At 38.3% G+C, this 15,618-nt stretch overlaps 1 protein-coding gene across 1 annotated transcript in view; it reads right to left on the bottom strand.

Moving 5' to 3' along the window:
* LOC120532192 (protein ANKUB1-like) overlaps positions 1-15,618 on the bottom strand; it is a 70,316-nt gene that overhangs the window by 5,726 nt on the left and 48,972 nt on the right. The window contains exon 4 of the mRNA XM_039758055.1: positions 5,896-6,112. Within this exon, the coding sequence (XP_039613989.1) occupies positions 5,896-6,112 (217 nt within the window). The remainder of the gene's footprint in view (positions 1-5,895; positions 6,113-15,618) is intronic.

Raw genomic sequence — 15,618 nt, 5'->3', positions numbered from 1 at the left:
TCCTACCAAGCAAATTAAAAGGCATTAATTATAAATAAAATGCATGCTTTTGGAATGTGTGAGGAAGACAAATCACCCAAAAACTCACACAAACTCCACACAAGCTGTGACTAAATGAAAATGTACTGTAATTCAGGTCCCAGAAGCTTTTAGAGAGCATCACAAACCTCTGTGCCATAATGCCACTGTCAATCTTCCATTTTCCAAGCCTACTCATACCAATACAGGCCTATTTGGGACACCAGTATATCACAGGGCGACTTTATATTCATCAACCAACCAAACCTTCAATTTTTTGACATATGAGAGGAAACCAGAAAATGCACATAAATGCATACAGATTTCATAGAGATATTACCCATGGTGGGCTGTAGCACTCTGGAGCACACAGCACAACATAACATCCTTAAATCTGCTTAATTCAAACTAGATGTATGAAGTTTATCCCAGCAGCACTATGTGCAAGACAGAAATAGCACCAGTCCATCACTGAGCTAAGAATGGCCTTTAAGAAAGTGAACATAAAGTGACCTTTCAGGATGGTCATCGTATGCACATTAATTGTGGGAAATCAGGCCAAAGACCTATTACGGTTAACACCAAACAAACACAAATTCAAGCAGTGCTACTTCCCTGCATTTATGTTCAGTATTAAATAAAATAAATATCAGCACCACACCCTTACCCAGTTTGTCAAGCTATGTGCCCAATGTACAGTAATCCTTTCTAAAATTTGAGACATCAAAGACAGCATAGGCCTGTCTTTTTTATCTTAATACATCATTAATTAATTCTTGCCATATTCTAAAAGAGGTGTGGACTATTCCTTACAAAAATAATACATCTCTTTAAAATTTCAGAGAAGTAATGCAATTATTAAAATGAGTTATGTATGGTGGAATTGGATTTTTCCACATGAGTAAGATAAGAAGTTGAGTAAGTGCTGTGGTGTTAAGATATCTTAATGGATTTTTTTTCTTGAGAGAATCTCATTCCATCTGGTTTTACTCCAAACAATCCTATCAATGCTAAGATTTTTTTCCAACATGATTTAAGTGAATAGATTTCTGTAATGTCCTTGTAAAGCAGGCAGATGATAACAGTTTTCACAATTGCGTCTTGATATGGATTTATTCTGGTTTATTGTAATTGTGCTTTGCACAAATTGATGAACAGTACACCTAGTCAATGGTTGATTTCCATTCCTTATCTTGGATTATTTAGGGGTATGTACTGTGATCTAAGTCTAGAAATGCTGCCTACATCTTCATCATCAATAGATGGTTTGGTTTCAACCAGAACTATTGATGAAAGGTTAGAAAGTCTGGCAGATTTCTCATAACAAAGTTTGTAACTTGCAAAGAGTAAATGTAATGTGGTGCCTGAACATTGCATCAGAGGTGGAAAGATGCTAACCTTAATCTCAATATACCGTTCAAATCTCTTAAGGCCCGAATACCAAGTAATTTTTATGAGTTAAGCACTGCATAGTTTAAGGATGGCTGAAATAAATTATTTTTGTATCTGAGAGTTTCTGGCAGTAGCATCTTGGATGTATATTGTTTCTTACGTGCTTACTCTATTTTGAGCCAACTGTATCACTAATAAATCTTTGACAATTAGTTAATACAGGAGAACAGAACATGTATGATCGAGGTCTCCTTTTCATTACTAATGAGACTGGTACTGTTTCATCACTTTCATTCATTCACATTTTGGTAATTCATTTGGAAAATTGTGTCATACTGCTCTCTAAGTCTTTGCAAAATTCTCATTTTGTACATGATTCTTTTGCATTTCAAGGTAACAATTTCATGTCATTTTTTTAGGAAAGATTTTGTTAGTATATAAAGGAATATTACAAAAGAGAAATAGGAATTTAAGAAGGATAAACTTTTTTAACAACATTGTTTATCCGAGTTAATGTTATACAAAAACTTATTATCTACCAGTAATGGCGAACTGCACAATAACATGCAGTGAATACATTTGACTTTAGCATTCATAGTTTTCATACTCTTTCTCTTTACGTTTAGCATTCATTTGCTCAGAGGTTGATGCGCTTGCTGCTTCCTGAGCAGCTCCCTAGCAGTCCGCTTCTTCTCTTCTTTCATCTGCATCTTTTTGCGTTAAAACTGATTAAGTCAGTGTTTATGTTGCAATTACTTAGTACGTTTTCTTTAATTTTTCACTTAAGGTGGCACTTGAGGCAGATTGAAGACTTAAAAATGATTTAAGATATGAAGAGGTAGGGGAAGTGAGAGCAAAGGTGGGAGGGATGAGAACGGTGCCCGTATGCATGTGCTGCATGGCCAACCTGCTTGCCGCTGCCGAGAGTTGATTCAACAATAAAATAAAATAAAAAGAGGAAAAACCTTGGAAGTCAATCATCACCCCGAAATTGGACAGTAGACATCACGTAGTATATGTGTACCAAATTTCAGGTCATTAGTTCAAACGGTTTGCGAGCTATGGGTGATTTAAAATCCTGGACAGACAAACACACAGCCACGGTAGCATATTATATAAAAAGATTATAATCTGTTTTCAGTATTTTGTAACTATAACTCCTAGATATTTGAACAGTTCTGCAACCATAAGAGAAAACTGATCCACTTTAGTTTGTTATGCTGGACTGTCCCCAGGTAACATCTCACTCCTACTCAAGTTAATTCTAAACCTATAGAATTTTTGCAACAGATTAAATATGTGTGTCGGTAGGATTTATGGATAAGTAATACAGAGCACCAAATTACTGTCATAAAGAGATGTTTTTGTTCTTATACTCCTTCTAATCTTTGGTTGCTTGCAAAAGCAAACAGTCAGGTGTTAAATAGCAGTTTTGAAAAGCATTGATGGTAATGTTCTATGCTGGGTCTGAACCAGAATTTGCCTAACACAGTTGACAAATACAACTCTGTCACAAAACCCTATAAAGCTTTATGCATCCTGAGCAGTGTTTTTTTGACATAAAATATATTGTGGGTCCATAGTAGAAGTTTCTTTTCTGTTCATATACATCTCTAACATTAAAATGAATGTCAGTCAGTCAGTCATTGTCCAACGCGCGATATACTAACACAGGGGTCTGCTGGAGCCAATCCCAGCCAGCACAGGGCACAAGGCAGGAACAAACCCCAGGCAGGGCACCAGCCCACTGCAGGGCACACACACACACACACCAAGTACACACTAGGGACAATTTAGGATCGCCAATGCACCTAACCTGCATGTCTTTGGACTGTGGGAGGAAACCGGAGCACCTGAAGGAAACCCATGAAGACATGAGGTAAACATGCAAACTCCACTCAGGGAGGACCCGGGAAGTGAACCCACATCTCCTTACTGCAAGGCAGCAGCACTACACTGCACCACTGTGCCGCCCTTAAAATGAATGTAGTTTAGTAATATCTGTCCTTCATTTGCTAATAACCAGCAAGATATGAAAGTTCATGCACCACTCACATCACAAGAATAAATCAAACAATGGAAACTGAGAAACTGGCATCAAATCATTTTTGATACCTTCAGACATCTGCTAAAATACACCAATATAGACCCTGTTGCTGCCAAGTAGTAGTCCTAACCACCTTTAAGCCAGATGTTTGTTAAAGCCAGCAAGCATTAAAAACAATTCTAATTACTTGTTATTTTAGAAGCAAGACTCAAAGCTTTTTTCTGAAAGAGAGGTACCAAATTGCTGGTGTCTTTTCCACATAGTGGAAGTTGAATCCATAAGACTCCCTTGGTGGCTTTATCGAATCTGAAATTGTCGGGAGGTCCTCCTGAGCAGTGGGTGAATATCAAAATGCCAGCCACCTCATTCAGCATAATGTATTATGATCAGTACATTCATGTTTTTAATTTGGTTTCTTTTTTTTCAGTTTATTGCCGCTATGTTTCAGAAAGCAAATAGTACTAGACTTTTTATGCCTAATTTTTTGACTTGCACTACTTAGGCCTGACTGGGAAAACCTTGAACTAAAACTGTAAGCAGACAATAAAAAAAAACAAAAAAGCAGTCCTCATTTTTGTAAGCGTGACTAATAAACTAGAACGTTCAGGTTGCACATTCACATGCACACACCCAAGGGTTAACTTAAAACACTGCAGGATCAGTTGCACCAGACCCATCAGCCAGAAACAGGTTTGCAGTACTTCCACCTACATACTGTATTCTATTAAATAGTCATTAAACTTTCATCTTATGATATTAAAAATGGGAGTACTTGTTTTATTCTGTTTGTTAAAACATTTCCCAGCATCTTGTCATTAGTATTCAGTCTATATGATAAACACTCTTCATAAATTTTATTCTTATTTGGAAACATAATAACTGATATCTGTTGTAGTATTTTTGGTAATACGTTTTCTTCTATAGCTTCCGTAAACACAGTTAACATTAACTAAGCTAATTTAACAGACAAGATTTGACAAACTTGCTGGATAGCCAAGATGATTGCCTTCTCATGAATTCTTGTAACATGTTGGGATTTCAGAGAGCCTAGTTTTTCTGCCTCACTGCTACATGAACTTGTGTTTGGGCTGGAGAGTGTGGCTACCTATTCTGTTTCTATATAGTTTAGTTTACTCGCTTGTTCTAAAAATGTGGAAATAATGTTACCTGGGGAGTTCAAGTGGCTTGTGAATGAATGAAGATCTGGGTAGAGCTCTATTTTGTGTTTGATGTTGCTAGACTTTCACTCCATAAGGCCCTATGATGGGAGAAGTTTGTTCAGAAAATGAATAAACAAAGACTGCCAATATTAAACTACCTACCATAATGCTTTCAGGTTTTCTAATTTCTATCCATCCATCCATCCATTTTCCAACCCGCTGAATCCAAACACAGGGTCACGGGGGTCTGCTAGAGCCAAACACAGCCAATACAGGGCACGAGGCAGGAACCAATCCTGGGCAGGGTGCCAGCCCACCGCAGGACACACACAAACACACCCACAACACCAAGCACACACTAGGGCCAATTTAGAATCGCCAATCTACCTAACCGGCATGTCTTTGCACTGTGGGAGGAAACCGGAGTGCCCAGAGGAAACTCACGCAGACACGGGGAGAACATGCAAACTCCATGCAGGGAGGACCCGTAAAACAAACCCAGGTCTCCTAACTGCGAGGCAGCAGCGCTACCGCTGCGCCACCGTGCCACCCTTCTAATTTCTAGCTTAAACTAAATATATAAAATGCTAAAGGTTGTGTCCATCTATCATGTGATTACTTGCGAACCACTTGGTGTACAACCTTGATCTTGGTTTTCATTCAAAGCTTATGATGTGATACACACTTGGGAAGCAAAAAATATGGCTACTGGCAACCTCTGTGAAGTCATCGAAGTCTTTTGTTTTTCTTACGGCCAGCTGCATTGGCAAACTGATCGAGGTGACATGGCAGAAACAAAAAGAGGAGCAATGACTTTTGCTAAGCATAAGGCCAATTCAAGAAGCTGATTATGTGTTAGGAAGAAGAAGATTAACAATTCCCTCATCTGTTGTGCTCCAAACATATGCAGCACAGCATTCAGCTGGTATTGGTGAACTGCTGAGGTGAGAACTTGATCTTGGGAGGACCACAGGTCCGTGTGTTACCTAGCAGTCAATATATTCTCCACCCAGCTAAAGTAGGTAAAAATATTTTTAATTCAATTGATTGCATCATTAAGGAGTACCTTTTTACAACCAACTTTAGGTTTCTGTAAAACACAGATCAGCATGCATTAAATTCAAGGAATTCGGTACGTACCTACTTAAGATCAACATTGATGAATCAGAATACATCAATATATGTAACAATAATTCAGTCGTATTTGGTAAATCTTAACATGCCGCACTACTCTGCTATGGATGAACGACGCCAAAATAAAATAACAGTTGGCCTTACCTACTTCAATTCCATAGTCGTCCAGCTTGTTGCAGTCATAGAGCTGGACACCATTCTCCAAACTTAGCCGGAACACACTCACTGGTAGTCCACATTTCATAGATACCATTGTCTTTAGGGTGGACACTCTTGATGACAACAAGTAAAGATTTCCCATGATCTGCATGGATTCCTTCATAAGAGTATTGTTCACCAGCAGAACTGGTTTATCTTCCTCCTTACACAAGAAAAATAAGCATATCATTTTGTTATTTCTAGAATAACCTCAAGTGAAGCCAGACCCTCAATGATCCCCATTACGTAATGAATGACTATACAGTTTTGAGCAACAGCCTCACATAACCATTCACATCCATCCCCATTATCTGTCTGACACACTTCCTGTCCTTAATAAAATCTGCTATTGTGTGCATACATTTCGGGGGATTGCAGTACCTGGCTTTATTCCTGATCTTCGTCTTTTTAACCCTTATTAATTTGTTTTGGGTTTTTTTGTGTATTATTTTGATGTATTTGTTAATAAAGGTTGTTTTTGTTAATATATTTTTTGTGTTTAATTGTTTCCATTAAGTATTTTTCTATTTCTCAGTTCTTGTGTACATTTCTTGTTGGTTATATGTCATGTTTTCTTTATATTGAGCCTCAGAGATCCCTGACACTGCAGCTGTGGGATTATCCTAAGTCTAAATAAGGTGTGAGATTCGTCCACACTATGGAGGTATTAGGTCCTGCTTCTGTGGTTTAGCTGACATCATTGGGTTGTCTTTATTCATTATAGGTGTTAATTTTTGATTACCGGGCTTTTCAAATTCTGTCTTGTTTCTGATTTTCATTTATTGGGCGTGGTTTTATTATTTAGGTTTGCCTTTTACTGACAAACCATTTTTGATTGTCACTTTTGTCTTGTTTTCTTTTTTGTTAATAAATTCATATTATTAATAATCATTGTTTTGTTATTGTGGTCCGGGGTTTTAACTCATCCCCTCCACCTTTTGAATAATTAAAGTTTTGACTGCTTTGGGCCCAAGCACCCTGCATATTAGCCAGTTTAACATCTGCTTTCTGGGCCTCATTTGAGCCCTCACTGGTTCATAATACTTTAATGAACATGTGTGGTAGTCTTGTTTTCCCAAAGGTGTACATTTTAGGTTGACTGGCAATTGTCATTAGGTACACTGTGAGTGTGAGTATGGGCATCGGTACATTCATGAGTATATTACAGTGATAAACTGGCACCCTGTCTAAAGCTGGCTCTGCCTTGTCTCTGGTGGTGAATAAGCTTAACATTGACCCTAACTTAGATTAAGCATGTTTGAAAAGGTTTTCTATTATGCTTTTTCCTTAGATGTATAGGAGAGACTGACCTGTGAGAATAAAAGTGATTTTAGAGTAGATTATAAATGACCAAAAGCAAACTTAAAAAGTGGAGGAAAACCATTTGCAGTTATTTTTAAACAATCTGACCTCATGCAACAAAGGATTCTGCCACAATATAACTATTATTAGTGTAGCACACCAGGGCACAATATTCCTTGTGCAGCAACTTTTAATAAACTTTCCTACAGTCATGTATTCAGGAGAATCTTAATTAGCTATTCTTGGACTCCTTCCTGTTTTTTCCCTATGCACAGAACAAACTATGGTTATTTTCTTGCATAATTGTATAACCTAAACTGGAAAGTAAACTAAATAAAAAAAACACCACTTGCTTCTTTAATTGAAAAATGTGGTGTACTTTACAATGCTTTAAACTAAAAAAAAATAATATATGCCTATTTTCAGTTATACATAGCTATTATTAGCTCTCCTAGGAGAGCACAGCTGGAAATTTTTATTTAAAAAACAAGCAAAGCTACTTAGGGACACGCAGTAGAGGAAGCGGGCTGAAATCACGGGGGGAAACTGTCCTTGAAAGGCTAGAAACCTGTTCCCAGCAAAAGTCAGCAAATGTAAGGCAAACAATTGTTTTATGTGTAGGAAATGGGCAAAAAAGTAGGATGCTTGTCATTTATGTAGTAAAGTAAGTAAATGAAAGCTTTTTTTATAGTCACTAAAGATAAATTCATCATTAGCCAAATTATTTTGGATAAAGGATGGAATGCTGTAGAAGCTGTTTAGGATTAAATTACATTATTTTGACTCAAGTGGCTTCTCTACCAAATCTAAAACGTTCATCTTATTCTACATCAGTACATCACAATACACATACTATATCAATCACTTTGCCAAAATCATATCCATCCATTTTTGTTCTTTTACAATATGCATCTTTAAATGAAACAAGATATAATTAGAGCTCAAACCCATGAGTTCACACTTGCGATCTCTCTGCACTGTATAAGCCAGCAACAAATTTTTAGGTTTACATGCCTTAATCCTTCTGTTAACATCAGACTGTACCACAAAGTGTCTGTCTCTCCCACTCCTGTCATCTCAAAAGACTTGTTTCTCCAGCACAGTAGGCTCAAGCTTGGATCTAATCAAAAATGAGTTATTGGCTTGCCTATTACACACAAACTGAACATGACCTTTTTTTGTTCATCATAAAAATTGGCATTTCAAAAAAAAAAAAATAATAATAATTACCATTAAATAGTTACTGAGCTGAAACCTAAAGCTCTCATTCTTTTCAATGCACTAAAATATTTAAAAATTGTCAGTAATTTGTTTAACATAATAACCTGAAATGTGTGTTTTTTTTGTTATGCAATCAAAATTTTTAAAGTATAAATCACATTAATATTGTTGTGTTCTGGAGACATTGAGGTTAAAATGCACAAAGGTCAGCTGAAAATGGTAACTTTTACTGAGGTTGTCTCAGTTTTTACTTTTTTCTAAATACTTTTACATACAGTATGTTCAAAGTTATATATATAGTGGTAGAAGCACTTGGTTGGCGCTGACGCACCACTGACTGACACCAGAGGCACAAGTGAAAATCAACAAAACTATTTATTTGTTCTTCGTCTGTGGGATACGCCTTCCTCGTACCCACAGACACAAAATAGTCTCCAAAAAGACACACAACAGAAAACCCAAAAACACAGTAAAAATCACTCCTCTTCCTCCACTCCTCCCAGACAGCTTTGTCCTCCTCGTCCCGACTCTGGCACCCAGAGCAGTGGCCGCAGGCTCCCTTTATAGTCCAGGTTACAGCCCACTTGGGCTCAGGAAGCCTTCCTGCTCCCCCTGGCGGTGGCCACGGAGCCCAACAGGAATGAGCTCTGGTGTTCCAGGATAGTGGCCCCGATGCAACCCAGGGGGGCTGCCACCAAGTATTCTGGGGGACATAGCGTGGATCCCATGGCTGCTCCCCCGGATCTAGTGTCCAAGGGGCGTTGTGGCTGGGCATGGGTCTCAGCCATCCACCACTATGTATATATATATATATATATATATATATATATATATATATATAGTGGTGAGTGGCCGGCCGTTTATCCCAGCCAATACCCCCAAGCCGCCAGGTGGAGCCCTCCTTACAGTATGGAGGTCCCCAGAAGACCAGCAGGGCATCATGGATATTGTAGTTTTTATACACAGCCCTGCTGGATGCCATGGAAGCCACTAGGAGACGCTGCAGGGAGGAATAACAGGTATTTTCCCTATGCCCCGAAAGCACATGTGGACAAGGGGAATGACAGGCTTCCGGGGTGAAGAAAAGGACTTGTACCTGACCCGGAAGGGATTGAAAGTCACATGGACTGGGGATTGGAACACTTCCGGGTCAGGATATATAAAAGGACTATGGGAGCTCCCAGATGGCGAGCTGAGCTGGGTGGAAGGGTGGCAACGCGTCTGGGAGTTGGAGGATTGATTAATTGTATTTGTATGAGTATAAGTAGTGGAGGAGAAGGTGCTTTGTGCACTGTGGCAATTAAATAAAGTCAACTTGTGGACTTTTACCTGGTGTCTGAAGTCGTGGACAGGGGTTCAAGGGAGCGATAGTGCCCCATATCTGTCACAATATATATATATATATAGTATATATATACTGTATATATATATATATATTTATATTCTAATGTAGAAGATACACGTTTTAATGTAAGTGTCAAAACTCTAAATCCATACTATAAAATTTCAAGCCATAATCAAAATTACACAAGGTGACTTTTAAATGTAGTGGCATTAGTGTTGGTATCAGGATACTATGCTTGGTATTACCTTTTTGGTATTGGATTAAAAACAAATTCTTTAGTACCACCCATCCCTACTTTCTATCATCATTTTGATCGCAACTACAAGCAACCCTCCACTGCTTGCAGCACTGAGTGATTCATACTTCTTTATTTCTGTACACGACATCAGGAGGATTTTTAAACTATTTGATATTCACAACCAATTGGATAATTTCTTCAGTGACATCTTTAATATTTTCCTGGGAGAATCAGTTATCGTTGCCTGTTTCAAAAGGACAACAATTATGCCTGTGTCTAAGAAAACTAATGTATACTGTCTGAATGAATATACGTTGGTTGTACTTCCTATAATCATGATAAAGTGCTTTGAAAGACGAGTGCTGGAATACATTGAAAGAATATTCTAGATAGTCTTGATCTCCTCCACTTTGCATATCATCACAAACAATCCATAGAGGATGCCATATGCTGTGTACATCAGGATAATAAAAACTGTTTTGTCAAAGGTCTATTTACAGGCTACAGTGCAGCATTTAACCCTGTTTTATCATCAAAGCTGACTACCAAACACCTCAATTTAGGACTTAGCACTCCCCTCTATGACTGGATTTTGGACTAAATGCTTGTTTTTCTTGGTTTCCCTCAGTAGAGCCAGGTGGAGTCTACAAACTGATTCAAGCCTAAGAGTCCTGTTTTTCCTAAGCCCACATGATTTTCATGATCACACCTGTCAAAACACAGTAGAATCTATTTTCTGATTTTTGATATCTTTTCAGGCCTGCAGGTTAGGGCCGTCTTAACGCATGGGTATGCTGGGCAGTTGCCTGGGGGCCCCATGAGCACAGGTGTCCCAATGTAATCTATGTATGTTGTGACTTGCTGTCAATAAATTAATACTAAACTATACTAAACTATAAATATTTGCTATTGTGATACATTTAGTATCACGGTAACCTTTGCAACCTCACGTGCCTGAATGTGTACAGATCTCACACACTACATAACATAAAAGCATATATGTTAACGTCAGTTCAACTAATTCTCTGCAAAGAAATTTCACAAATGTTTGTGTTGAACACTTGATTAATAATAAATAATTCATAGTAATGTCATACTGTGCCATCTGTACGGTTTACCTATTGAGTATCATTTATATGTTGAAATTTTTGTGTTTTTCAAGGCACGTGTTACATTGTTTAAACATTTGTGTCAATTAATCTTTGTACAGCATTTTTAATGTTTAAACACTGATTTTGTTGGAAGTACCAATACAATAAATATATGTTTAATTTTATCGATCATTTACATGTTGGGCACTGCTTTCCCCAGGGGCCTATAATGCTGTTAAGACAGCCCTGCTGCAGGTGGCAAAATTCTGTCTATAAATTGTATGTGCCTGAGATGGAAAATGAGATCAATAAAGCTGGTTGAAAATAAAAAGCCCAGTGTGGGAGATTTTTTAATGCAATATGGAAAGCATTCATTATAAGCACATTGTCTTGAAGCAGGAAATGTTGTGTGCTGTAGACATTTAGAGTAAAAAAAATCTTCAAACCTTAAAATTCACCCCAAATTTCATTACAAATTGGCAAATTCTGTACAGTAAAAAGAAAAGATAAAAAGTGCCAACAATCAGCGCACATTTGTTCAGCATACATGACATAGAAAATACTTTTAAAAATTTTTAAATTGTATAAAAATTGTTCATATTCAGTATCTGACTTTGATTATGTTTGTTTTTATCAGGCAAAAACAAAACCAGATAGTAAACCACATAGTGGAGTAAGTATCCACTAATATATCCAGATCCATTAAGTCTACAGTTCTGTCTGATTGTGACACAAAACTAAACTCCATTCTAGCTCTTTAACTATGCCATAATTACTAATACTAAAACTGAAACTAACTGATATAAAAATAAAATAGACTTTGTGAAATAAAAACTAAACTAAAACTAAAATTACACAATGAAGGAAAACTAAAACTAAACTGAATTTCCAAGTAAAGTCAGAAAAAATATAGAAATAAAAACTAATACAAAAAGGCAAAACTATAATAACCTTGGTTGAGCCCCATTCTGTACTGCTTATTCATCTATAACTGTGTGGCCAAACACTGTACTGATTGCACTGGGCTGAAGCAGTTTAGAAAGAGTAATGGAATCAGAAGACAGATCTTTGTAAATAAACAAGACAAGTTCAAACAAAACCCGGAGAATGAGAATGAAGTTGACAAAGGCTAGATTGTGAAATGAAAATTATAGTCAAAATTCAAAATGAGAAAGTGATACCAGGTATTAACACGTAAACTGAGGCAGAATATAAATCAAGGATTGTGATCAAAGAAAAGAGTTTGCAACTAGAAATCAAATTTAGAGTGAAATAAAATAATGCTGAAATTTAAAGTTGTATCTAGAAACGTGGACAAATGCATATGCAACAACTAGAAAATTCAAACTTGATAGAGGAGTCGTTTTTCTTTTATTTAGAAAACAATTTGCAAATAGGGCAACCAAAATTTACTTGATGACATATGTTAAAATAAGCTAAATATTTTTAAATGCAAATTTCTTGATAAGTCAATAAATCTTACAGTAAGGAAAACAAGATTAAATGGCTTGATTTACTTACGTATATTTAATTTTTTGTAATGCAGAAAGTTCACAACGCTAAAATTTATACTGTCACAGTAATGACATTAAATGTCATCCTACATAGCAACCACTAGCAACAACAGAGACCGAGCATCTCAAAATGGCATTGCAGCACATCAAGATGGTATTGCAGATAAAGGCAAACAATTTTCAACATACATAGAAACACACAGAGACATAAAATAAATGTGTATATTGGACTTCCCAGACTCCAAAAACCTCAACATGATGTATAACTTTTTAGAGCTCCAGGACCTGTTTGTAAAAATAAAAAAAAATAGTCAAATCATTTTAAACACAGTCTCAACTCCATCATTAAATCTGCTGATGACTTAGTGCTGACCAGTGAAATTTGCAAAGGAGTTTGCAGAATTTTTCCTTGAAGATTAATTATTTTTTCCCAGTGCCTCATGATGCTTTGCAAGACTAATGTGATATCACAGAGCTGTATCAGCCAAGTTGGATGGGAGTGTCACTACCTAATCTGTGTTACCTGCCCAATTTGCGTTACATATGTGCAGAACTTTCACCCATGCGTACATTAAGCACACTCTGCCTCACACTTTGTAGTACTGCTTGATCTGCTTTGTTTCATCTTCCAAGGAGTTTTGAATTGGTGGTCTACAACAACAACAGCTTTGCACATGTGTGAATAATTTATGCCATACGTATGCATGCATAATGCCACTCCCCAAATGGTACACACTGGCATTCATTAAAAAAAAAAAAATTCAGTATTTTCATATGAGGTGTACATTAGCTCACAATAATGAGAATATTGTGAAAATTCTTTGTTGTTCTACATGGGTTCATTGTACGTTATGTCTTCCCTGCTAGGTTAAACATGTAGTGCAGATCAAATAGTGACAACAACAGCCCCCTGAGTATGTAATGCTAGTCCCTTGCATCACATGTTCTCAGTTAGTTGTAAATTAGGAGCTTGGGAGATGTACTGAGATATAAAGAACTTGGAGTATTGTGGTCTTAGAGCAGAATTTTATCTCAGGGAGGCATGATGGTGGATAGTTCTTCCTCTCAACTCAAGTCACATTTTTTCCATGGTTGGTCCAGAGTAATTGGCAGACACTTCCCTAGCCGTCTGGGGCAGAAAAAGACCATTGCATCATTATAATCCATGCAAAACTAGTTCAGTTTATCCTTCCACTTTGACTTCAATGCAATTTGCCGAATTTGATGAAAATCCAAACTATTTGAGCATTTTTGCTAAAGTTTACGACAACCAAATTCAGCACAGTTCACCCATTACCACTAATGACACCACCATCACAGATAATGGGGTACAATAATGATAAGAATAAAGAAAAGGCTTACTTGCTGTCTCAGTTGTGCCAGGACAACAATGTTACTCTCAACGTCAGAAAAATAAAAGAGTTGGTCATAAACTTTAGGGAAAACAAGGCACCCCACACTGACATCTAGATCAAAGGGGATGATGTTGAAGAACTGCTTTAAATTTTTTTGGAGTGACTCTCAATGATCACCAGGAATAAGCAAAACACATTTCAGCTTTTGACAAAAAGGCTCAATAGTGTATCTTTTTCTCAGATGTCTGAGGACTGGTCAGATTTCTTCATCTGTTCTCATGAATTTCTACAGGTGCATAGTAGAGTTCATCCTCACTGGCTGCATAACATCCTGGTACAGCCCATGTTCGGCTCAAGAACATAAAGCATTACAGACGGAGGTGAAGGCGGCACAAAATATTACTGATACAGAGATAAAATCACATGTACAACACTTGTCCCCATTTCCTAGCTCTCCTTGTCTGTTTATTCTTATCTGAGTCATGCCAGTTGCATTATCTTGAGAATGGCTGATAGTAGCAGCTCCATATATTTTAGGCTAAAAAGTAAAATTCTGAATACTTGCTCTGGTTTTTAAAAGTGGCCTGTTATACATCTTGCATGCAATGTATACTTTATATTAATTGTTTGTAATACATTTTTGTCAGCTGTTCTGAAGAGACATGCAAGTCATTGAACTATGTACACATGACAATTGATTTGACCTTTATTATGTTGTTGTTTACTATATGAATGCAGGTTACTAAATAATATTTACCAGCTGCAAGAGGGTTCAGGTCTATAGCCATTTAGCAAATGGTAATTATTCATTAAATAGATACTGTGAACTTGGACCCGGACACAGACAGACGGACATCTTTGGCTCCACCACACACTGTTTATTTACAATACTATTTACAAATTGCATGTGCACAAACCCCAGTGCCTCTTGCACCGATTCCCCCAATGTCCAGGCCACACAGTCCTGTGCCTCTTTTCCTCCTGGCCGCCTCCAGTCCTCACTCCAGCTCCATCCTCTTCCACCCGACTTCCACTCATGACTGGAGGGAGGCGGCCCCTTTTATAGGAACCCGGATGGGCTCCAGCTGCTTCCCGGCAATCTCCCGCGGACACACCCCCGTGTGGCGGAAGTGCCAGCTGCGCACCCAGAAGCCATCTGGGTGTCCCCTGTCGTCTTACCCCTGGCATTTCCTGATGTGGTGGAAGTGCCGGGCTCCCGGGATAATAAGGCACTGGGGCGCCGCCTGGCGGTGGCCACGGGCCCCTACAGGTCTGGGCTTCCAAGCACTCTACCCGAGGCCTCCAGCATAACCAGGACGGACGCCCCCTCTCGGTCTGGAGGAGGCATAAGCCCTCCTCTGGTCCTCCTGGGCGTCCCGGCTGGACTCCAGCCCCGGCCGGGGACCACACAGGATATACCGGCATCGGGGCGCCGCCTGGCGGTGGCCACAGGTCCCTACAGGGCTGGGCTTCCAAGCCCTTTACCTGAGGCGCCCAACATAACCAGGACGGACGCCCCCTCGCGGTCTGGAGGAGGCACAAGCCCTCCTCTCGCCCGGCTGGGGACCACAATACACAAAACAAATGTATATACTATAGATAT

Source organism: Polypterus senegalus, chromosome 1 (genome assembly GCF_016835505.1).
Source record: "Polypterus senegalus isolate Bchr_013 chromosome 1, ASM1683550v1, whole genome shotgun sequence".
Classification (NCBI taxonomy): Eukaryota; Metazoa; Chordata; class Cladistia; order Polypteriformes; family Polypteridae; genus Polypterus; species Polypterus senegalus.
This window is presented reverse-complemented; position numbering and strand designations above follow the sequence as displayed.